The sequence below is a fragment of the Eschrichtius robustus genome, chromosome 10 (genome assembly GCF_028021215.1).
Source record: "Eschrichtius robustus isolate mEscRob2 chromosome 10, mEscRob2.pri, whole genome shotgun sequence".
In the NCBI taxonomy this organism is placed as follows: domain Eukaryota; kingdom Metazoa; phylum Chordata; class Mammalia; order Artiodactyla; family Eschrichtiidae; genus Eschrichtius; species Eschrichtius robustus.
In genome coordinates, this window is record NC_090833.1 from 8,296,382 (window position 1) to 8,320,303 (window position 23,922).

The 23,922-nt window shown below is 57.2% G+C and overlaps 1 protein-coding gene across 1 annotated transcript in view; it reads left to right on the plus strand.

Annotated features, from left to right (window-relative positions):
• The window catches only part of NIBAN2 (niban apoptosis regulator 2), a 50,820-nt gene that overhangs the window by 15,894 nt on the left and 11,004 nt on the right, over window positions 1-23,922 (plus strand). Inside the window, exons 2-5 of the mRNA XM_068553842.1 lie at window positions 14,883-15,013; window positions 20,199-20,327; window positions 22,071-22,176; window positions 23,363-23,530. Of these exons, the coding sequence (XP_068409943.1) occupies window positions 14,883-15,013; window positions 20,199-20,327; window positions 22,071-22,176; window positions 23,363-23,530 (534 nt within the window). The remainder of the gene's footprint in view (window positions 1-14,882; window positions 15,014-20,198; window positions 20,328-22,070; window positions 22,177-23,362; window positions 23,531-23,922) is intronic.

Here is a 23,922-nt window from a genome sequence, read left to right on the forward strand (position 1 = left end):
CCACCACTGGGCACCTGAGATGGAAAGCCCCTTCTGGAGTCCTGTCTGCCGTGGGTGGGTCACTCGAGAATAGGCTCCATTTCGGCCGGGGCCTGGCTATGGCTGGCTTTCCACGGCATCTCTTTTCCTGAGAATTATCCAACTCTTTTGCTTTGGGAGTTGAGCTAGGTCCTCCCTTTTTTCCCTTAACAGTCCTTACCTGGTACTCAGCCCTTTACAGCATCATTCGTCACATACTGAGCAAGCCTGAGCAAACTTGATGTTGAAACCATAGAGGTATTTTCATTAGCATTGATCTGGACGTCTTAGTCAATTCAATAAGACAAGAAAAAAAGAGAGAGAGGTATAAATACAAGATACCAGGAAAGCAAGACACTGTGGTCCCGCCCTGGTGGAGTTCACAGCACTTTCCCATCTAGCCTCGCCCTTGGCCTTGCCACCCTGTGAGGCTACCTGTGGGAAGTGGAGGTTCAGAGAGATGAGGAACTTGCCCAGCTGCAGTGCTGTGAAGCAGAGGGAGCTGTGGTCCACCGAGGTTTGGTGGCTTGTGGTTTGTTGGGTGTTTGCTTTCTGAATCTTCATTGATGTTTCTCCGTCCACTTCTCCTTTCTGAATAGTTAACCTCTGAGGGACAAGGGCCCAGAAGGACTGGACCCCAAGCGTGTTACCTTCCCATCCTCTGAATGGCCCGCAGAGGGACCGGGTAGCTGCTGTTTTGATTCCACTTTTCTGGTCCCCATTTCATGGCACGAAACACATCACAGAAAATTGCCAGTAGCACAGGTGGACACACGGTGGAACCCCTGAGCTTGTGAAAGACCCCACTGCCCACCTGACGACTCATCCCCTGGCCACCGACACTCGGGCAGGTGGAACTCCTTTCAATTATTCAGGCATCATCATTGATGATACAAGCCCCCATCTGCTCAGGCTCTGTGGCTTTACTCATTTCATTGAATCCTTATGACAACCCGACGGCGGGGGCGGGGGCGGGGGCGGGTACCACTGTTACTCCCATTTTTACAGCCCAGGAAACTGAAGTTCAGAGAGAATTAAGCCACATGTCCAAAGTCCTACAGTCAGTGAGCCGTGAGCAGTTCAAATACTATTTGAACTGAGATCAAATTCTAGAACCTTGACACTACACTGTTCTGTGGAAGTGCCCTTCTCGACACAGGAAGGTACTCGGAGATGTTTGTGGAACAGATGAGTATTTTCTCGCGTGTCTGAATCTGTGCATTCCCTGTGTCTTGTGCTTGGCATGCTCTCCCTGCCCAGACCTCCTCCTTCACCTTGCCAGCACCCCTTCACGTCTCGGGTGCCGCCTCCTTCTGGAAGTCTTCCCCGACCCTGCAGGCTGGGTTAGCTGCCCCTCCTCTGGGTTCTGCTGCTGCTGCCAGCCCCATTGTAGGTTTTGTTGACAGTCTGTCTCCCTCATTAGACAACAGGGAGTGGGTTTGTCTAACTCACTCCTGAATGCCCAGTGCCCCGTGGTTGATGAATGAATGAATGAGGGCAACACAAAACCTTTCTCGGCCAGCACGGTGGAGCCCCGGAGACCCTCACCTGTCCTTGGTGCTGCCTCCAGCTACCGTTTTGGTTGATCCTGAGCTGACTGACGGAGGACGTGGATTTCAGGCTGTCCCCGCCCCTTGCCTCTTGGTGGCTGGTGGGAGGGGCTGGGTGGTGATGCTGGCTGTCAGGCTGGTCACGGAGGAGGGGCTCGGGCAGCGGGTTCTGCTGGGATCTCAGGGTCTAACTCTAGTCTGGGCGCTAAGGGGAAAGTTGGTGGTGGGTTCTCAAACAGGGGTCCGGGCCTGTGGTGGGCACCCGCCAGCGTGAGGGTGCCGTGGCAGAGTGCCCTGGGCGCCCAGTCCAGCCTCAGCGCTCTGCACTTTGGGCAGAGAGCAGGCGTGTGTTGAGGGGCACCACGGCCTGGGGGCAGTTTTGACAGATGGCCAGGTCCCAGGCTAAGAGGGCTCAAGCTCCAGTGGGCGTGGCAAGGAAGAAAAGAGCACGCAGGTGAGGGATGTTGCTGAGAAGTCAGTAGGAACGCGGACCGGGTGTGAGCGGGATGGAGGTTAGTGTTGACAAAGTCACCGTCACCGACCAGCCGCCTCTGTGCCCGGCCTGATGACAGCAACCGTACGAGGAAGAAGCTGATCATCCCCAGTGCACGGGGGAGAATACTGAGGCTCAGAGCAAGGCACCGGCCCACAGAACTGGGATTTGTTCCGTGTCTGTCTGGCTCCCCAGCCAGGGAGGGCTCTCTGGGGCAGGAGGATGGGGGAAGTGGAGCGGGGTGAGCGGTGTAAGGAGGCTGGTCCTGCAGGCTGCCTTCAACCTTCCTTTCCATCCTTCATGGCTCTGTTGGCCTGGGGTGTGGCCGTGGCAGGGCCTGGTGCAGGACACCAGCCTCTGGAGACCAATGAGAGTGGAAGTGGCACAGGGCAGGTGTGGGTGGGCCGGTCCTGCCCTGGGTCGGGGGTGCTGCAGGGGGCCTTGGCACCCCTTCTCCACCTACCCCAGCTTGGGTCTGTGTTCCCAGAGAGCAGGGACTCCGGGGTCTGGGCTCCCAGAACAAGCCACCAACTGTCGGGCGCCCACAGCCGACCCTGGGCTCTGCCAGGCGGGGAGGCAGGGGCTGGAGGGGATGAGGAGGCCTTTGTTTCCTTCTGTTTGTGTCAAGATGGGAATCGACTTCCTCCCGCTAAGGCGGCCTCCTCGAGGTGTAAGGGAAGGGCAGCCCCGGCGGGTGCGGGTCTGCGGTCTGCCTTTGGGGGGTGGGGCACTTCCATGAGCCTCCACCTCACCCCCCCTTCCATCCCCCTCCTTCCTCCGAGCATGCTCTCCCACCAGACCTGGGTCGCTGAGCCGTGGTTAAATATTTGCTAACCGAGAAGAGCTTTAAAGGCAGCTTTGTAAGGGATCCTGGCCGGCTCCTCCTGGTCCCACTGCCTTGCCCCAAAGCTGCCTTCGTGCTGGGAGACCCGGCTAGCCTCTACCCTGCTCAGCCTCTACCCTGCTCAGCCTCTACCCTGCTCAGCCTCTACCCTGCTCAGCCTCCCTCCCAGGCCTCCGGGGCCGCCATTTTGGCATCCAAAACTGGGTGACCTTCCACCGCGGGTTGTTCATTCAGCACTCATTTGTCGAGCACCTGTCTGGGCCAGACGTGAGCCTGGCGCTGGGTCTCAGTGTCACCACCGCCCCCCTGCCCCCCACAGACAGTCACGGTGGTTGCAAAAACCACCAAGGCTGTGGTGGTGGAGACTTCGGGGCACTGGACTTGTCCTGGTGGGGGTGGTCCTGAGGAGGTGACGTCCAAGCCTGGGGAGGAGGGGGAGGAGATGGCCGGGCGGAGAGGGTGGGCTCTGGGAGAGGGTTCCAGGCCAGAGACCCCAAGAGCAGAGGCAGTTTTTCTCACTGGGTGCTGAAGCCCCAGACTCCTCTCCCCAGGCTGCTCTCAGGAGGAGCTGGGCCACTGACAAGGCTACAGGGCCCTGGCTGCCTCTTCCCCACTCCCCCAGCCTTGGTTTCCCCATCTGTCCAATGGAGAGCTTGGACTTGATCTCAGAGTGCCCTTCCCAGGTCCGGTGGCCTGTTATCAGCGTATGTGCCTGGCCCATCAATGAGGGAACACGCTAGGGCAGGGGTTCCACAGGTGCTGAAGGTTAAGATCACAGCCACGAACCTTATAAGGTTCACGTGGCCCTTTGTTAGCAGCAAAACCAATATCTCCTGAGGGCGCTTTAACTGTTAACGACAGAAGCTAACATCTCCCGAGGACCCCTAGTCACTGAGTGAGGAGGGAGGGGGAAGCTATCACCTTATGCCCATTTTACAGACGAGGAAACTAAGGCCCAGAGAGGCCATTCTGAGCTCCGGGTTTGCTTCTTGCTTCGAGCTTGGCCCCAGAACACACCTGCCTCTGTGAGAAACCCACTCTCCTCTCCCAAGCCTGGTGCCACGCTGGGCTCCTGGGATACAGACGTGACCGAGATGCCACCCTGACCTGGGGAGCTGCCAGGCGAGTGGGGAAATGTTGCCAGAGAGTCAACAGGGACTCCTGACCTGTGACTTGCACAGTTCTAGGTACTGGGGTAGAGTGGTGAACAGAGGCTGGCTTGGCTTCATGTCCTGGTTTTGCTCTTGCCTGTGTGATGTTGGGGAAATCACTTCACGTTTCTGAGCCTCTTGTTTCCTCATCTATAAATGGGTTTAACAATAAATCTGGGTGAGGGTTGAATGAAATAATGTTGACGATAATTGCTAACATAGATGGGAGCTGCCTTCGTGCCTGGCATTGGGCTAAATGTTACATGCATTAGCTCATGCCCCACTTATTATAATTACGTGCAAATGGGAAACTGCAAAGCACTGTGATGGAGGAGATGATGTCTGAGTAGGGCCCTGAAGTCTGGCTAAGAGTTTGAACTGTGGAAAAGAGGGGGAAGGGAGCTTCAGGCAGAGGGCACAGCACAAGGGAAAGCGTGGAGGTGGGAAGGTAGGACATTGGGGAGGGAGGGAGGATTGAGATCCTGAAACTGATTTGGCGTGATGCGTTTGCGGGCGGCGGTGTGCCGGGCCCCGTGGCAGGTGCTGAGAATTCTGTGATGGATGAGCCCTCGTCTCTGGGGTCCGGTGAAATCCTTTACAAAGTGCTTCGCGTGACTGTCTCTGGTATGTTTCCACCGCCCAGAGAGCCTGGGTTCGAGTCCCAGCTTGGATTTGGGGTTCTCCACTTGACAGCTGGCTGGCCTTGGACAAGCCACTGGGCCTCACAGCCTCTGTGTCCTCAGTGGGGGTGATACCTGTACCCACTTCCTAGGGCTGTTGCCAGGGCTCAAAGTGTGGCAAATCCCCCCGCAGGGTGCTGGGCGTCACCAGCTGTGTGAGGCCGGGTAGGCTCCTTAGCTGCCCCATGCTTCCGTTTCCCCCTCTGTCCTCGGGGGTGATGAGGACCCTGCTTCTCGGTGCTGTCTTGATGTCCCCCGTGAAGCACGGAGCTGGCGTACTGTCAGGTGTCCATTGTTACCGGGCCTTGGCACGCTGGGGGCTGCTGGATTACGGAGTGAGGCTTTTCCTTGTTCATAACTGGCCCCAGGGGAGGGGTGACCCAGCAGAGGGTCCCTGCGGGGCACCTGAGGCCGGCAGGGAGGAAGCCTCGAGGCTGGCAGCCACCTTCCCCAGGGGAAGGACAGCATGGTGCACATTCTCATGGCCCCGGGACCCAGCCGCGGCCCCCCGGGTCGGGCATGCCTTTCTGTGGTGAGGAATCTCGGGGGCGGGTGTGGAGCTTTGCTGCTCAGTGCGGGCGGCGGCTCCCCACCGGCGCGGGGTGGGGGGCCCCTGGCTCAGGACCTCTGCCTCTGGCCTCTCACTCAGGGCTTCCTTCCTGTTCCTCCTTTGTGCCAGGTCCTGTCCCAGATGTGGTGGGTACTGCCTGGGCGTATCAGACAGGGCACAGGCCTTACCCACTGTGCAATCAGCGGGGGTGGGGGGGGCACTGGGCGGGGAGGTCCCACCCAGCCTGGGGACATCCCGGGGGAAGGGATGGTGCAGTGGAGAGTGAGAAGAGAGGGGTGTCCCTGACCCGGAGGGACCCCACGGGGAGGAAGGGCACCCAGGGGTCTAAGGGCACGCCGAGGACCTTGATCTTTGTCCTAAAGGCAGTGGGAACCATGGAAATTTTTGAGCAGGGGAGATTCAGGGTGAGAGTTGTAACAAAAAGATCCCCATGGTTCCTGTGTGTGGGAAGGATCAGAGGGGGCTGGGAGCCGAGGGGGTAGAAATTTGGAGGCCGTGGCAGGGGTAAGATGGGAGGGGCCTGGTGTGGAGGTGGGCTGAGCTGCACTGGCCTCTCGACCAGCCCCTGGTCAGCTAGGATGCCCACCTCACCCTGATGGTCTTGCGCGGGGGAGCAGGACACGGCTGGGGTGGGAATCCTCTTGGGTCCAGAAGTCGGATGACCCTGGATCAGTCCCTTGCCGTCGCTGGGTGCTGTCCCCCTTCTGGACAAGGACTGGCCTGGGTGGGGGGCACCCAGCTGTCCTGTCCCCTCCTGGCTCTGGCTCTGGCTCTGGCTCTGGCTCTGGCTCTGCAGGGTTCCAGCTGCTGGTTCAGGCTCTTCTCACGGGTGGGCTGCCAGGCCTCCTCTCCTGCCGGCCGATGGAGCCTGTCATTACCCGCCTCCTGCCGGCTTCCCCCCTGATCCCAGGTCCTGAGCAGGAGCCGCGTCAGCCTTTCTGACGGTGGCCACCCACAGGGCCAGTGCTGTGAGGAGCCCCGGGGGCTGGCAGTCTGGAAGGTGGAGGTGAGATGCATTTGCCCAAACTTTTGTTCCCTGTTAACACTCAGACTGTTCTGGGTCCATATAACTTATAAGCTGTGTGTCCTTGGAGGAATCACTTAAACTCTCTGAATTTCAGTTTTCTTCTATGTAAAGTGGGGACAGCACATAGAATAACTCGTGTAATGTGCAGCGCCGTCCTGGGTCCAGAGGAGCTGCCGAGCAAGTGGCTGTAGCTGTTATGTGTTAGTAGCGATAATAGGGGGTGTTGAGCAGAAAGGCCCTGGGCTGGGCACTGAGGGCTGGCATGCCGACCCGGCTCTGTCAGGACATGCTGTGTAACCCTAGGAGAGTGTCTCCACTGCTCTGGACCTCAAGCTTTCCTGGCTGTCCCAGGCAGATGATGGAGATGGTGGTACATCGGACAACTCTGTGACACAGGGAAACTCAGTCCCTGCCCCCACTCTGCCTCTGCTGTCCCTTTGGCTCTGGGGTGGGTGGGGTTGGTATCCCTGGTCGCCTCCCTCACCTTCCCGCCCCGGGGCCTGCTTCCTTGGGCTCTGGGAACCAGGCAGGCAGGTTGTGGCCCTGCCCCACCCTACAGGGTGCTGCCCTCCTGGTTTCAGTCGGCAAATCTCTCAGCCCTGAAACGGGGCTGGGCTCGTGGGTGAGGTGTGTCCCTGGAGCCCACTGGAGGGACCGGATGAGCCAGGCACAGGTCTGGCACAGTGCCCTCAGCTCGGGCCAATCCAGGGCTGGGACCAGCGTGAAGCCCCCACGGTTGGCACAGGGCTGATGTGATCTTGGCTGGAGAGCGTCCTCTTCGTCTTGGTGCCTTGTCAGTGTAGAGGGGGTCCCAGACCTGGGCTCAGACCCTGCCTCTGCTGCTCCCCGGCTGAGGGACTTGGCAGTTCTCTGGGGCTCCGTCTCCTCGCCTTAAACATTTCTCCAATTCAGACACCACCTCCCCAGGGCTCAGTTGAGGATTGGGGGGATGATCTTAGGTAAGAGGCTTAGCACAGGTGTGGCGTGTGCTGGGCCTGGGAGGGCCATGAGAAGGCAAAGCATCTCCTTAGCTTGGCACTGGAGGCTCTCGGAATGTACCTTTCTGGGCCCTTCCTCCGAGGACCTCTGTACTCCTTCCTCCCATCCTCAGCTCAGCAAGCCCCTTCTCTCTGAGCACAGTGGCCCCCAGAGTAACCAGGGAACTTCAGGCCACCTTGGGGCCTCCCCAGTTCTTGCCCAGCCCCTGCTCTCTGAGCGCAGGAAGTAGTGTGATCCTTAACGCTGTCAGTTTGGAAAATCAGAGATTAACATTCTTCCGGCTGCCTTGACTGCTGGTGGTGCTGGTTCTGGGGTTGCGCCGGGTCAGGCCAGGGTTTGCTCCGCCTGTTTCAAGGGCCTCTCCCTGGGTTAGAGGAACCTTAGACAAGAGGCACTTTACAGGAGCCCCCATTAGCAACATGCCTCCTCCTTGCCATGGTGAAGTGCATTATGCTCGTTAGCCCATTGATCTTCTTATAACCTGATCAGGCAGATACTGTTGTGCTGTTTTGCAGAGGGGGAAACAGAGGCTCAGAGAGGGGAAGTACCTTGGCCAAGGTCACACAGCTAGTTGGTAGCAGAGCTGGAACTTGAGCCCAGAGCCTGAATGCCCAGTGGAGATGGTGCCGTGTTTGCAGGTGGGGGTGATGCTGGGTCTTGCTGCACCCCCAGTTCTTCTGTCCAGCCCAAGGGGGCTGTGCTCAGCTTCCACTCAGAGCTGACTCACCAGCAGCTCAGAAATGGTGCTGAGGGCTTCCCTGGTGGCACAGTGGTTGAGAATCCGCCTGCCAGTGCAGGGGACATGGGTTTGAGCCCTGGTCTGGGAAGATCCCACATGCCGCGGAGCAACTAAGCCCGTGCGCCACAACTACTGAGCCCGCGTGATGCAACTACTGAAGCCTGCGCGCCTAGAGCCCATGCTCCACAACGAGAGAAGCCACCGCAATGAGAAGACTGTGCACTGCAATGAAGGGTAGCGCCCGCTCGCCACAACTAGAGAAAGCCTGCGCGCAGCAACAAAGACCCGACATGGCCAAAAATATTTTAAATAAATAAAATAAATAAATTTATAAAAAAAAAAAAAAAAGAAAGAAATGGTGCTGAGGCCAGCATCCCAGTCAGCTCCTGGGGAGAGCCCAGCACTGATTAGATCATCTTTGAGATTTTAGATCAGCTGAGCCAATAGGGACCCACCCACCCATTTTGCAAGTAGGAAGATCGAGGTCCACAGAAGATTGACACATGAGGACCCAGTAGGAGTGACGTTTCCCTGCCAGCTCCGACCAGGTAGGGGCTGGAGAGCCCAGACTTCAGTCTTGGCTCTTACTCACCAGCTGTGTGACCTTGGGAAAGCCATTTTGCCTTTCTGAACCTTGGTTTCCTCATCTGTAGAATGGGGATTGTAAAGCCTGTGTTGCCTGCCTCTAGGGAATAGGCAGAGATCCAGCAAGAAAGTGTAGGGCAGAGCCTTGGAAATTGTGTTAGGAATGAAGAGGCTTTACGAGGTGGGGGAATGTGTAGGCTTTGATGTGAGACTAGGTTTGAAACCCACCTCTTTCCCCTTTTAGGCTGAGTGTCTTTTTTGTTTTTTTGGCTGTGCTGCACTTAATGGGATTTTAGTTCCCCAAGTAGGGATCGAAGCGGGGCCTTCAGCAGTGAGAGTGTGGAGTCCTAACCACTGGACTGCCAGGGAATTCCCTAGGCTAAGTGTCTTTCAGAAGGTCTCCAAGTCACCCTGAGCCTCAGTTTCCTTATCTATAAAGTGGGGGTGACAATCTATCAGCATTACCTGAGCTGTTGAACAGACACAAGTCCTCAGTGGAAAGGCACCCCAGTCAACTCTGGGAGTTAGTTCTGGGGGCAGAGTCAGGAAGACTGGCTGGTAAGGAGGCCCCTCTGGGTCACCCTCGATGGTCCCAAAGGGTACAGGCTTTGGAGACATGGTTCCAGTCATCCGGGGGGCAGAGCCATCCTAAGAACCAGAGATACAGATGCAAGATCCCTTAGTCAACCAGCTCGCCAAAAGACTCCAAAACAGCCCTTGGGGCGGCGGGCAGGGAGAGAGAGGTTGAGAGAGCCAGAGAGAGTGAGAGAGAATGAGTGTGTGTGTGTGTGTGTGTGTGTGTGTGTGTGTGTGTGTGTGTGTGTGTGTGTCTGCGTGTATTTCACCCTGGCCTCCGTGTCCTGGGCAATGACCTCTTCAAATCTGAGTGGAGCCCACGCCTTCATGCTGTGGATGTTGCGTGGAGGTGGAGGCCCCGGGTGGGCAGTGGCTCCCTGAGGTCGCAGAGCACACTGGTGGCTGCACACAGATTCCCAGAATTCATTGTCCTCTTGGTTTCATAAGGGTATCAGGACCCCTGCAGGTAGTCCCATGACAACCCCATGTAGGTGCTCAGGAGCTTTTGTTGACTGATGAGTGAGATGACCTTTCGTGAGCCATTAATCTTTCTGGACCTTGATTTATACACCTGTAAATGGAGGGTTTATTTACCTGTATTCACCTCAGGGCCATTTGAAGACTCTGCGTGTGTGTGTGTGTGTGTGTGTGTGTGTGTGTGTGTGTGTGTGTGTGTGTGTGTGTGTGTGTGTGTGTGTGTGTGTGTGTGTGTGTGTCGGGCCCTGCCTCTGAGTGGGATGAGCTTACCTCCTAATTCTGCAGGATATGCTGGCAAAGGGGCACAAGAGGGGCCAGCGATTGGTTCTGGGCTCTCGCAGAGGCTGAAGATTATGCCAAGGGAGCCCCACCAGGGTCAGGTGGGAACCTGGGTTCCTGCATGGTCCTTGCACCCGTCCAGGTGTTCCCACACCCTTACCCTCGCCTGTGCAGTTCCTTCCTCCTAGGGAGCGCTCCCTTTTTCAGGTCTTTGTTGAAGACCTACCAATCCTTATCATTATTATTATTTTGCGATTCTCTTCCTGCTTCTTTTTTAAAAAAGTCTTTATTGGATTTTTTCAAACTATGAAAGTTATACCTGCTAATAAAACTTTCAAACAGTCCTTACTGTTGTTATAAGCTGAACATGATGGTTATGATTAGTAGTAACGTTTATGGAGGTCCTGAACTGGACCCATCTGTTATGCCCATTTTACAGATGGGGAACTTGAGGCTCTGAGAGAGCTAGGCAGCTTGTGGGGCTGGGTCTTCAGAACTGGGATTCTGACCTCACAGGGCCTGGGGCTGGAGGGCAGGCTCCATCAGTACCCCCCTACCTTCTTATCCTAGAGCATCTGGGTCTGAGTGCAGGAAAGGAGGGAGGATGTATGAGAAAGCGTGGAGAGTGGGTGAGGCCGGCACTCACCCTCAGACTGCTCCAGCTCAGCCTCTCTCCGTAGCTCCCAGCAGCAACTGCATCGCTACAACTAGCCAGGGCCTCCCAGTTCCCGGGCCAGGGACCCCTGCCGTCGCCCCTGCCTCTGGAGATGGGCCACAACCTACTTCTCCTCTGCCTGCTGCGAGGAGGGATGCCCTGTGGGGCCCTGTGGATGGTGGTCAGAGCCGGGACCAGGAGGGGGCCAGCAGGCTGTGGCTAGAGCCCCGGCTGCCTCGGTCTGGCTCTGCGGCCTCAGGTGAGCCCCTCACCCTCTCTGGCTCACAGTCCCCTCTGGGGTCATGAGGCCCCGAATCCCTGGCATGTGGTGTCTCCCGACGCCTTGGGAAGAAGCAGGAAGAGCTGGTACAGGTGGGTGTGGAGGAGAGAGGGGCGCCCGAGGCCTCGGGGACCACCCGTGGACACCCAGGCAGGGACGCGTGGTGGGATTCGAGTCAATAAACCCCTCTGGCAGCTCCAGGGAGATCGCCGCTGCAGGGTGGCGAGGAGGGAGAGAGTGGGGTGCTGAGCAGGCCTTGCAGGGAGGGGGCTGCCTGGGCCGTGGCCCCCGAGCTCAGCAGGCAGGAGGAGCCTCTCCAGGGCTGCAGTGCCGCCTGCATCCTCCTCCGCAGCGTCCGGCCGGAGAGGCTGCTGGGGGACTCTGTTCGGGGCTCCTCCTCTGGGAGCCCTTTGTTCCCGGAGGGGACTGGACCCCCTCCCCCACCTGCCTCTCCGAGGTCTTCCAGCCCTGACACCTAGGACCCCCTGCACAGCCCCCCGAGTCCTCATCCTCTGCCTTCCTGTGGCACTTCCTCTGTACCAGCACGTGGCAGTTCCTCCCAAGCTGTCTTAGGACATCTCTCAAGAATGTGCTCCGGGCTGCCAAGAAGCCATCCCGCGGCCCTCTTCCCTCACGGTCTTCCCTTTCCAGCGCTCCCTCTGCTGCCAAACCTCAGCTGAGCTACCCAGTTCCCTGGCGCTGCCGGGACCCTCCTCCTAGCCCCTAACCTCTCAGCCGGCGGGCGGCAGCGTCCGCAGCCCCTGGGGCGTGGCGTGGAGTGGGCACTCAGTAACCGCTTGGTGAGTGGGCGGCCCCCTTGCTCAGCCCCTGCCTGTGCCAGGCCCACCCTCCCAGGGTTTGCACTCAGTCCTTAGATAGAGACCAGCCTCCCTCCCTATCCCAATCCATTCGGCTCCCAGGTTGGAGAGCAGATTTGGGTACTGAGAGACCCCACACTGTCTGATCTGTTTGGTTCTGGAATCTCAGGTAGCAAAGAGTTTATCTGAAAACAGGTCCAGGTCTATATGGTTCTCGAGTTTGGGTAGCAAGGCATGCCTGTGATGGCGGTTGGGTGAAATCAGGGCTGCTGCAGTCTGTTTGGGGGTGCAGCGCCCATGAGGCTGTCTTCTCGTTTCCTACTCCTTTGAGTGAGGCAACCCATATTTCTGCCCGTACCCTCTCCCCTCTCCACCCTCTGCCGGGTGACTTCTCCTCTCCCACTCCTCGTGCCCTCTACTCCTGGACCCTGCTCCCACAGTATCACTTGGATAACTTCTGCATCCCAACATGAGAGGTCAAGAATGAATTTCCTTCTTGCCTCCTACTCTGCCCCTCTCAGTCTGGATGCATCAGGCCTGTCAGTCTCACCTTCGTTTTCTGTCTCCATCTGGGTCAGCTCGTTCTCTTTTTCACTTCCTCGGCCTCCCCTGGCTTCCTCTTCAACCCACAGTCCCGCCCAACGTGGGCCTTGGTGTGCCCCTCGATGGGGCAATGCCTGGGCCTTCTGGCTGGGCCCTTCCCTGCCAGGACGTGATGTCTGGGCTTCGCTGACCCGGCAGCTGAGAACATGCTGTGAGTCAGACAGACCTGGGTTTGAGTCCCGACACAGGATGGCAGCTTCCTCCTGGGCCTGGCTTCCCACGCATCAGGGCATATTCTAGCCCTTCTGGAAATAATGCTGTGTCTGAGGCTGGGTGCATCAGGACTGAGTCAGGCATCCTAGAGCTGTTGCTGAAGGACCCTTGAGATCCGAGGGCCAAGCCTACCCATCCTGCGTGCTGGGACAGTGCCCATTGGCTGTCCGGCTGTTTGAGGCAGAGCTGGGGCAAAACCCTGGGCTGGAGGCTGAGAACCCGGCTCTCCAGTGCTGGGTCTGCAAGCCTCCGCATCCCTAAAATGCGAAAACAATAGCACTGACTCCCTAGGGTTTTTGTGAAGATTCTTTGAGATCCTGCATGTGAAACTTGCCCACCCACTGGCTTGGGTTAGCACTCAATAAAAGGGAGCGATTATGATGACGATTACATGTTTTATCAATACTGTTGTTGTCTACGGTCCTGTTTTCTCTGTTTGGCTCCAGTGCATTACCTCGTCTTCCCCCACCCCCAGCCCGCCTCATCATTTTTCAAAACAATTCCCGTGGTGTTCGAGAGAGTTCTGGTTGTTTATAGTTTTTAAAAAATAGGCATTCAAAGCAAATTCCTCATTTGTTCTCCCCTTCCTCCCCCCACACAGAATCTGAACAGACACTAACTCATTCCAGGAAAGGGGAGCACAGGCCTGTAGAGAGGGACCCATGGGCTGAGCTGCCTCTGGAAGGAGTGGAGGGAGTGGGCCTGCCCGAGACCCTAGGTGTGGGATGTGCCACCTGCTCTCAGCCTTCCTCCCCAGCCACCACCTCCTGGCTGGGCCCCAGGACTGCATTCCAGTTATGCCACTCACTAGCTGTGTGACCTTGTGCCAGTGACTTAACCTCTCTGAGTCTCGGTGTCCTCCTCTGTAACTGGGGATAACACCAGCCGTACCCCATAGAGCTATTGAGAGGGCTAAATGAAATGCTGTCCTAGCTGGGTGCCCTCGGTATCCAGAGGCCAGCCATGGGAGGGACGGCGTCACATCAGCCCCTTCTCCTCTGAGAAAGGACCAAGTCTTTGGAACCTGGAATCCAAGACTGTCCAAGGTGGTAGGGCCTGTCCATCATTGAGTCTGGTCCTCACAGTGTGCAGGGGGAAACTGAGGCCCAGAGAGGGGAGCCGCACAGTGGGTCAGCACGACCCCCAGGTCAGGACTCGAGCTGCAGCTACTCAGGACCAGGAAGTCTTGCCCAAGGAGAAGGCGCCCTCGGCATGGGTTACAACCCTCTCTGGATCTCAGTTTCTTCATCTGTAAATGGGGCTGCCCAGGCAGCATGTGCTGGGCCTGCGCTGGCGCCCCAGTACTCCCCTTCTCTGTTCAGAAACTGCTTTAGCCGAAGAGAGAAGCAAACAGCCAGTGAAAGCAAAGGGGATGTTAACTTGGTAGATGAGTTGATTTTAGAATGTTTATTTTTTTATTGTGAAAAGAATCATGCTCATAAAATAGTTCAAATGCTATACAAGTGAATAAAGCAGAAAATGAAATTTGCTCTGTGCTTCTCATTCGCACACCCACATGCGCCGCCCTTAACAGCCTGGAGTGCTGCCTTCTGGACCTCTTTCTGGAGGTCTCCAAGCATAAATAACTCATACGCACACACAGGAATAATTTTAAATGAGATGATATTCAGTGTGGGATTCTGTAGTACTGTTTCCTTTACGTGGCAGAGTACGGACACCTTCCCTTTGTTGGTACCTGTACCTAGGTCCCCTTAATCTTCTGACCGTCCTGGGTGAACTGCTAGGTATTGAATCATTCCCCACGTGCACAATTGGCTTGTTTCTGGTGATTTCTGGTGCATAGATGCCTGCTGTCCTTGTGCGAGTTCTGTGGGCTGGATTCCTACAGGAGCAAGTGCAACATCAAAGGGCACCCATGGTCCCTTGGAACTGTGCACGCAGCTGTGGTCCCCCTCCAAAAAGGCCGTCCCAACTTCCCGCTCCCCCAGATCTGGTTAAGGTGCCTGTTCTCGTCCTGGCTGGTCCTGGCTGGTCTGACAGGGGAAAACGGAATCTTGGTTCCGCTTGCGTTTGTTTGCTGGCTGGTGAGGCTGAGTGTCTTTTCACATGTCTGTTGGTTTCTCGTGTCTTTGGTGGCTTCTCTGTCAAGGTCATTGCCCCTTTCCCTGCCCAGAGGCTCACCCACGTGTGTGTGGGAAATGCACCACCCCTACCAGGAATGCAGTGCAGATGCAAACACGGAGCTCGTGCGGACAATTCTATGAACTGGGATTTGGGGGAAGGTGGGTGCCCCTCCCTGGGGCAGGGTTGCTGCCCGGAAACAACTGCACCAACCTCACGGCCCCTTTGTCCCTCCCTTTCAGAGAAAACCGGGAAGATCCTGACGGAGTTCCTGCGCTTCTACGAGGACCAGTATGGTGTGGCCCTCTTCAACAGCATGCGGCATGAGATCGAGGGCACCGGGGCGCCACAGGCCCAGCTGCTCTGGCGCAAGGTGAGAGGCGCTGGGCCAGGGGCAGGGCGGCCTCCGTGGCCTCGGTTTCCCGTTGTTGCTGGATGGTCTCTAAGGGCCGCACCCGGCTTCTGAATAGGCAGGTGACCTGGTGGTGGTGTCGAGGCCCCTTTAGCACCGTGGGCGACTCCCCGCCGGGCCAGCCCCTCCGTCAGCAGAGCTGGGGCTCTGAGTCATCTTGACAGGCCTGGTCCAAGCCCAGCTCCTTCTCTTACAGTCTGTGTGCCCGCGAGCTAATTCCCTCACCTGTGGGGCCTCAGTGTCCTCCTCTGTAAACCCGGGTGAGCACGCCTCCCGCACCTGGCGGCTGGGTGCCTGGGCTGGGCGGGTGTGGCTGACACTGGCATCATCCCTGGCCTTGTCATTGTCCCGTTATCAGTGGTAGGATTATGTTTGCACCGTAAATAATTGTCCAGTGAGGACTGGAGGCTGCCCAGCTCCAGCCTGGGGGTCAGCATGGGCCGGAGGAGGCCAGGGAGCCTCTCCTGGGGAGGGGATCCTGTGGCCGGCCCTGGCAGGGGCCTGGGGATGGGAATGGCGCCGAGGAAGTGCGGGGCTAGCCGGGGCCCTGGTGGGGCTCTGGGTTCCCGGCTGGAAGCTGCCAGGCCTGGGTCTGAGCACCTGGGGTGAGAGGCCAACCCTTGCTCCTCTGGGGGTGCTGCAGGGGCCCTGTGTCAGCCCAGGGAAGTCCTGTTTGAGGGCACTGCACGTCCCCTTACTTGGGTCATTCCCTTTCAGTGACCTTCACCCTCTGCCCACTGGATGGCCGGGCAGGTGGCAGAGGGAGGGGTGATGAGGAGGAAGGGTGCCAGCCCCACTCCTCTGCAGGTGGCCTGGCCCTGGAGTGGCTGAGTGGCAGCACAGAGGCTACTTATTCCTGGCTGGTGACCCCTGGCAGAGCGCCCAGCAGCTTCTCTCTGGCGATCAGATTGGCCGAGCTGGTCCCTCCGGAAGTGGTGTCTGAACCTGGTCAGCTAGCCAACCCCAGTGCCTGGAGCTCAGGGCATTCGTGGCTGAAATTCCATGGTTGGTGGGCTGTGAAGTCGCCCTTGCTCACCTCGCCACAGCTTCCACCCCCAGTCCTGTCACCTTCTTCGGGGCTGCCCGGGACATCCTGTGCTCAGGCTTCGAGGGGCCGGGGGCAGTGCCGTAGCTGAGGGATGGAGGCCGGAACCCCGTGGTCTGGTGGGAAAGAATTCGGGGGGCCTTGGGTTCAAATCCTCTTATTAACTGGTGGCCGGGGCCATTGATGTAAGCTTCAGGGCTGTTTCCTCATCTGCCAAATGGGTACGTCCTGCATAGAGGAGGATGAGGATTCAGTGAGAGGACCGATGGGGGTGTGAGTCCCCACCGCTGGGTAACCTCAGACACGTGGCTTCGCCTTGCCGAGCCTGTTTTTCTGTCTGTGAAATGGTGCCCAGAGGGAAGAGTCATGGGCCAGAGGAGAGAGCAGCTTTGTGGAGGGGGCGGGCATCACATGGCGCTCGGAAGGCTAGGTGGGATTCGGATTATTGGGAAAGCGTCTCTGGAAGGGGGAACGGTGTGGGCAGGGGCGTGGGCATAGTGGGGTGTGCAGGGGGCGACAGGAGGGGGCAGAGCAGAAGGAAGAGCCCGCAAAGGCCCCACACTGGGAGTTGTTTCATGCCACTCCCCGCTCTCCCCCAAAACCAAGGGACTAGAGGTGTCCCTGTTTATCATGAGACCAAAGGGGTGGGAGCTGGCATCACCTGACCAGGCTTTGAGGATTTGTTACCCTTTGGTGTCATCTCAGCAGGAGGAACGGCTGGAGGCGTCAAGTCAGTGGGGTGGGAGAGCTGCCACTGAGACTAAAGGATTCCGCCGAGAGACAGGCCCCCTACTTGGGACACACACTGACTGTGACGGGTCAGGTGCTGGGGCCACGCTGCCCTTGCTGCCCCCAGACACTCAGGGAGACAGTAAACAGCCCTTTACACGATAAAGTGGGCGCTGTGAAGGAGATGACAGGGTGGACTTGGACAGTGGGGCCTGACTTGTCTGGGTGGCCCAAGAGGGCTTCCTGGAAGAAGGGCCATCTCAGTGGAAGACCTGATGGGAGAAGGAATATCAGACCATGGGAATGGCACGTGCAGAGGCCCGAAGCTGAGCCTTTAAATGGCTGGCCCAGGGTGGTGGAAGCAGGACTCAAGCCAGGTTCCAGATTCCTGACCAAAGTCTCTTTCTGTCTTGACCCCCAGCCTGCCTGGGGTGAAGGGGAGGTCAGGGCTGTGTGTCAGAGCCTCTCAGAGCATCACACGTCCCTTTGATTTGGGGCCCAGAAAAGACTGTCTGGTCTCCTGATGTCATGGCAACCTCCCGACCCTGTGACAGCAGATGTGGCCTGGCCTGGGTATCTGGCAGGAGCACACCTGTGTAATAGGAAAGATGGCCTTGGACCCAGCCCAGGTGAGCTGCTTCCAGTGGGCAGAACTGGAATTGCTCCCCTATTTGGAAGGAAATGTCACAGGTAACCTGGGTCCCAATAACCTAAGACAGAAATGGGGTTGCCTGATGCGCTAAGCATTTACTCTGCATAAGAAACGCCTTTAACACCCACAAGGTTGAGTATTTGTGGTAAGAAAACAGAAGTAACATGTAAGCAGGAAGAGTAAGATGAAATCACCCACAATCCCTGAAAAGGAGGAATCTTTGGTCCCATTTTGTCATTCAGTAAACTGACCATCGTGAGGCTAAGTCATGATAACAATATAATACTAGAAATCATCATCATCATCACATAAATTGTTTTTGGTAGAAATAATAATGCAGGCACTTCCCTGGTGGTCCAGTGGTTAAGACTCTGCGCTCCCAATGCAGGGGACACGGGTTCGATCCCTGGTCAGGGAAGTAAGATCCCACCTGCTGCAAGGTGCGGCAAATAAATAAATAAATAAATGACATTTCCTCTTAAAAAAAAAAAAGAAATAATAATACAATAACAATACAATTAATAATAATACAAGTAATAGTAATAATAAAAACAGCAGTCCTTTTGTGTGGGCACTGCTCATACAGCCAGTATGACACTGCTCGGAGGGATTGTGGTTTAGTCCCGTCCCCATCCCAGATGTGGACACTGAGGCTTGGCCAGGTGGAGTCACCTGTCTGGGCTCCCGTGACGTGGGCCATGGAGCTGGGACTGGAACTTGGGCTGTCGGAGCCTGGAGACTGTGCTCTAACCATTCACCATTTACCCAAGATGCCCATCGTGGCATCAGAGAGCTTTGCAGAGTCCAGAATATTTGGCCTGGGCCGTCGGGTTCCATTTCGTTTCCTGCAGACCTTCCAGTGGACATGTGACTCTGCCATTTGAAGGTCGTAAAAATAAAACCCAAACCCACACCACCTACCCATCACGGGCTGTCCCAGGATCTAGGGGTGGACTTGGGGGCGCTGCTGAGCCCCACTCGCCCGGGTAGGCCCGCCTGGGTGGTGAGCTTGTGCCCTCAGCCTCCCACCGGCCAAGCCTGGGCTCCGGCTCTAAGCAGAGAGGAAGACTGCAGACCGGGGGCCTGGGGGTGGGAGTGAGGGTCTGACCAGGGCGTTGGGAGAGCTCTGTCTGCTCTTTTCTTTCTAGGAGACATGGAGATTCAAGAGCTGGGTTGAGAGTAGGCCCCAGTCTAAATATAGACCACTGAGCCCAGCTTTGTGACTTGGGCAAAGCCCACTGTGTGTGTGTGGGGGGAGAGGTGCGTGGTAGGGGGAACCGTTTTCTTTTCCTGTAAATATTTTTATCCCTGGGTAGGAAGCAGTCTTCGGGGGCCTATTGTTTGAGCACAATAGGCCCTCATTTTCCAAGAATGTTTTGGCATTTCCCCTTGAAGAGTGACGGGAGGTTGCTGGGGAGAGGAGGCTGCGTGTGAAGGGAGAGGGCTGGGGGGTGAGGATGCCTTGGGAGGGGCCGCTCACCTCTGACTCCAGCTGCGGGGCAGACCCAGAAGCCGAGCGAGGAAGCTAGGAAGGGTTAGGCACCATTAAGACCAATATCAATACTTTCTCCCTTTATTACACATGATGCATGTTTCTTTTTGCAGAAGGCACGTATTTGTTGTAGAACAGATAGAAGCTGCTGAGAAACAGGAACACTTGACTCCCCGAGCTCCTCCCATCCAGGGGGAGGGCTGCTTCCTTGTGGCCTCTGTCTCTCCTTTCCTGAAGCTTCCCAGTGCGGGTCTGCTCAGGAAGCACTCGCTCCGGGACGGCCACCCCTCCCCCTCCTGAAACAAGTCACCCCTCCCCCTCCCCAAATAAGTCAGCCCCAGGAGCTGGAGAATGACACTGACAGTAACCTCAGTAGTGGTCATGGTGGCTCCGCGTATCGTACTGCCTGCCAGGTGCGTACTGCCTGCCAGGTGCCGACTGCCTGCATGATCTTTGCACAGAATCCTCGAGATACCTCGGTGAAGTCGGTGCTATCATTGTCCCATTTGACAGATGAGGAAACTGAGGCTCAGAGAAGTGATGTGACAGGCCTGAAGTCACACTGAGTCAGCGGTCGAGTCAAAGCTAGGGCTTTGCAGGAAGGTCTGGGCGTTTCTGCTGCCCACACTGGCCACTAGTCCGCCAGGATGCTGGTCAGATGGGAACCCTCCAGGCTGAGGTCCCCTCCTCCCCCACCCAGATTCATGGAGACCATCTTGTCAGCCGTCAGAGCTGGGGAGGCTCTATGGAGCCACCGTGGTCAAGTTTTTGTTGCCCCAAGGGGAAACAGGCCCAGAGCTGGAAAGAGATTTGCCCAGGTGCTGGGGCCTTACCGGTGCTGGCCGGTGGGCATGCACCCTCCGGCTGGAGTGATTGTCGCACACCCACGCTGCAGTGGGGGTGGATGGGGAAGCAGCCTGCCTCGTGCTCTAGAGACCTGTCCCGAGGCAGCCGTGTCTGCCTAGGGCCAGGATGGGGTGGGATTCTGTCTGGGTCCGGTATTGTGGTGCCTGGCCTGGGTTCAAGTCGTGGCATCACCTCTGATCCTCCTGGACCCCAGGGGGGGCCCCCTTCACTGCCCTGAGCCTCACTTTCCTCATCTGCCAAATGCGTGACATGCAGCCCTGCCTCGGAGGCCTCGGTGAGGTCAGGATGGCGGACGTGCTCACCTTCTTGGAGGACCCCATTCCCATGCTGGGTCTCACTCCCTGCCCTTTCCCTCCCATAGGTGCCCTTGGATGAGCGCATCATCTTCTCGGGGAACCTCTTCCAGTGCCAGGAAGACAACAAGAAGTGGAGGAACCGCTTCAGCCTCGTGCCGCACAACTATGGGCTGGTGCTCTACGAGAACAAAGTGGTGAGGCCTCCAGCCCATCCCAGCTGTGGGTGCCCCCGTGGAGCCCCCCGCTTCTCCCGGGCCTGGCCAGGCCGCTTCTTCCCCTTCTCCGCAGCTCCCCCCGGCTTGCTGTCTTCTACACTAGTTGATGCTGCACGCCCCCCATTCCTAAGCCTGAGACTCTGTACCTCCACCCGCATCCCTCCCCCCCTCCCCCCACTGACTGTTGCCAGGGCCACGGCAGAACCTCAGCAGCCTCCCCCCACCCCTTCCGGCCTCCCCATACCTTGCTGTGCTGCGTGCCCTCTCTAAGTGGCATTTCATCCATCCAGGCACCCAGCTCTCTGGGGTCCCCTTTCACTCTGCCTCTCCCCCCATCGGCCACTCATCACTGGCCCCTCCTGCCCACCCCCGAGGCCCTCCAAATCTCTCCGTTTCCAGCGCCCTCCTCCCCCTCAGCCACCTTCCTGCCTGGGCTTCCTGCTGCTCCCCAGCCCCTCCCTTCCTTGCTCTTCAACAGCAGCAGCTAACTGGCCATTCCCTGCCTCAGAGGACCCCTGGGTGGTGGTCCTATCTGTTTCCTTCCTGATGCCCCTCCTTGCAACTCTGTGCCCTGCAGTGGGGGGATGGGTGTCCTTCGATTGTTCCTTTGCCTTGGGCCCTTAGGGAAGCCCCACCTGGTTGAGCCACAGACCCTTCTACCAAACATTTCTGCGGAACAGCCGAAGGACAGGCTTGAGTGCCCTCTGTTTTGAGGGATGCACCAGACTCACCGGGAGGGCTTGTTAAAAAACAGGTTGCTGGGCCTACCCTGAGTTTGATTCAGGTCTGGAGGGGGGCCAAGAATATGCATTTCTGACAAGTTCCAGGGTGACATTGATGCTGCTAAGCAGGGACCACGCTTTGAAAATCATTGCCCTGGAGGTTCCAGCCACTCTTAAGAAATGTGTTGAGTAGTGACACCTAGTGGCTGAGTGCAGCATGGCAGCCCTGCTGTATGAGCTCCTATGTCAGAACTATTTTTTCTCCCCACTGGTGTAAGAAGAAAGCAGCGCCCAATCCTCATTCTCCTCCCAAGGGGACTTAGGAAGTTAGTGGACAGTTCAGGGAAATGGTCAAAGACCCTGGGCTCTAGGGGCTGACAGACCAGGTTCACGTGCAGGTTGGCTACCTTACCAGCGATGTGAACTTGGGGTTAATAATGGTACCCACCTCTGGATTGTGAGAATTCTGTGAAATGAAGCATGCAGAGACCGTAGCACAGGGCCTGGTATGTAATGAACACTCGGCTAGTGGTAGCTGCTGCTCGTAGAGACTGTAGGTGCAGTGGTGATAATAATAACAGTCACCTCAGCAGTGCTCCCTGACCCTTGCTGTGCCAGGCACTGTGCTATACGTTATGTGGATTATCTCACTGGGTCCTCGTGCAGCCCTGGGAGGTAGGAACTGTTATTACACTGGTTTTATAGATGAGGAAACTAAAGCAAAGGAGGTGCTTATCCTTGGCATCACACAGACGGTACTCAGTGGAGTCAGGATTTGAGCCCAGACCCTGGGTCCAGGTCACTACACCATGTTGCCCCTAGTCATGGTGGTGGTCAAACTCCTCTCTCTCCCCCTCCTCCCCTTCTTCCTTCTCCTCCTCCTCTTCCCTGACTTGGGCAGGCAACACTGAGTGGGGCCCTGGAGCCAGGGATGGAGACGGGGTTTGGGCTTGGCCATACACGTAACCCCCAGGGACCATCTCTCTTGCCCCCTCCTCAGGCTTATGAGCGGCAGGTCCCACCCCGAGCTGTCATCAACAGTGCGGGCTACAAAATTCTCACCTCCCTGGACCAGTACCTGGAGCTTGTTGGCAACTCCTTACCAGGTAAAGGACCACCCATCCCAGGCGAAGCACCCAGGGATTTGGCCAGGGGAGAGGGCGCCCCTGATCCTGGAGCTCCAGGCTCCACATCTGCAGGAAGACCAGCTGGGGCTAGAGCTAGCAGCAGGTGCCCAGCACAACCTGAGCCTCCAAAGGGAGGCCTGAGAGGGGTTTTCCTGTGGCCACACAGTGAATTGGGGTTGCCCCACCCGAGCCCCTGCTTCCTGAGCCTGGCGATCACAGCTGTGCTGGGGGACCTCTCTCTACCCTGCCTCTGCCCTGGGTCCCTGAGAGGCTTCCAGGAGAAGATGGTCCAGGTGCCCCACTTTGTAAACTGCTGAGTCAATACTGCGTTTGTGACGAGCTATCCTAGGCGACCCCACCCGATCAGAGACACCCAGAAACCTTGTGGGATCACATCTGCCTCTTAGATGATCCCAGGGAGACCAAGGGGTAAGGGAGATGCTGGCCTTGTGGGGGCAGCTTTTACCCTTGTGAGGGACTTGGTGGTGGAAGGCTCAGCTGGAGTCTGGCTTTCCTGGATTCCAGCCCCTGCACTGAGAGGGCTGACTTTGGGGTGTTATGTAGACCCCACGAGGTGCTGTGTGTGCTGAGCCGAGTGCAGGGACCCAGAGCCAGGGCCCAGAGAAGAACTGCCGTTGTCCTGTTATTAACAGGAGTGGCGAGGTCACAGCCCAGGACCACTTATCTCGCTGGATCTCGAATATCCATGCGGACAAAACAGAGAGAGAAAAATCCCCTTTTATTTATTCTCTATCTCCCACCCCCATACCTCCCTCCCCACTTGGACATTTAAGCCACACTTTGGCCTCTGCTGCTGAAATTTGAAGGGAAACCCAAGAAGGTAATGCTTGGCTTTTGACCCTGAGGGCTGTGACCCTGTGTTATTTGTGCCTCGTGCACAGAGTTTAGAACCTGACCCCAGGGAGGTGGCTGCATCACCAGCTCTGAGAAGTGGTGCTGGGGGAGTCTGACATTCCTTTAGCCAGGCTGTGGAGCAAGAGAGAAGGAAGTGGCCTCTCCACTGACTCTCTGGTCACCCCGGGACAGGCCAGCCCTCTCTGGACCTGAACCTACCCCTCATGGTAGGGCGAGGGGTCAGCTGCTGGTGTCCTCTGGCCGAGGGAAGCCACAGAGGGCAGCTGTTCAGAGGGCACTGTCTCCACAGGGACCACATCAAAATCGGGCAGTGCCCCCGTCCTCAAGTGTCCCACGCAGTTCCCGCTCATCCTCTGGCATCCTTCTGCGCGTCACTACTACTTCTGCGTGATGACGGAAGCTGAGCAGGACAAGTGGCAGGCTGTCCTGCAGGACTGCGTCCGGCACTGCAACAATGGTGAGCCGCCTTTAGGCACCAGGAGCTGGGAGCGGGGTTACCTGGATTATGTGCTGAGTGGTGACCCCTAGTGGCTGAGTGCGGTGTGGCAACCCTGCTCTATGAGCTGTTCTGCTTTTCCTTCTGGGGTTGTTAGAAACCATTGTCATGCTGCCCTTCACCTTCTTCCTTGATGAAAACAGTTCTGTGATGCTCCGAAAAAAAATTTGGGATATTGTTCTCAGAGGGACGCAGTTGTTGAGCCCTTGGGTCACAGAATAAAAATCCTGATTCTGCCACTTTCCAGCAAGGTCCAGTTGGACCTTAGGAGACCAACTTACCTTTTGAAGCCTCTGTAAAATGGGGATAATAATCTCTCCTGTGTCTCAGAGGGTTTGTGAGGATTCACAGTG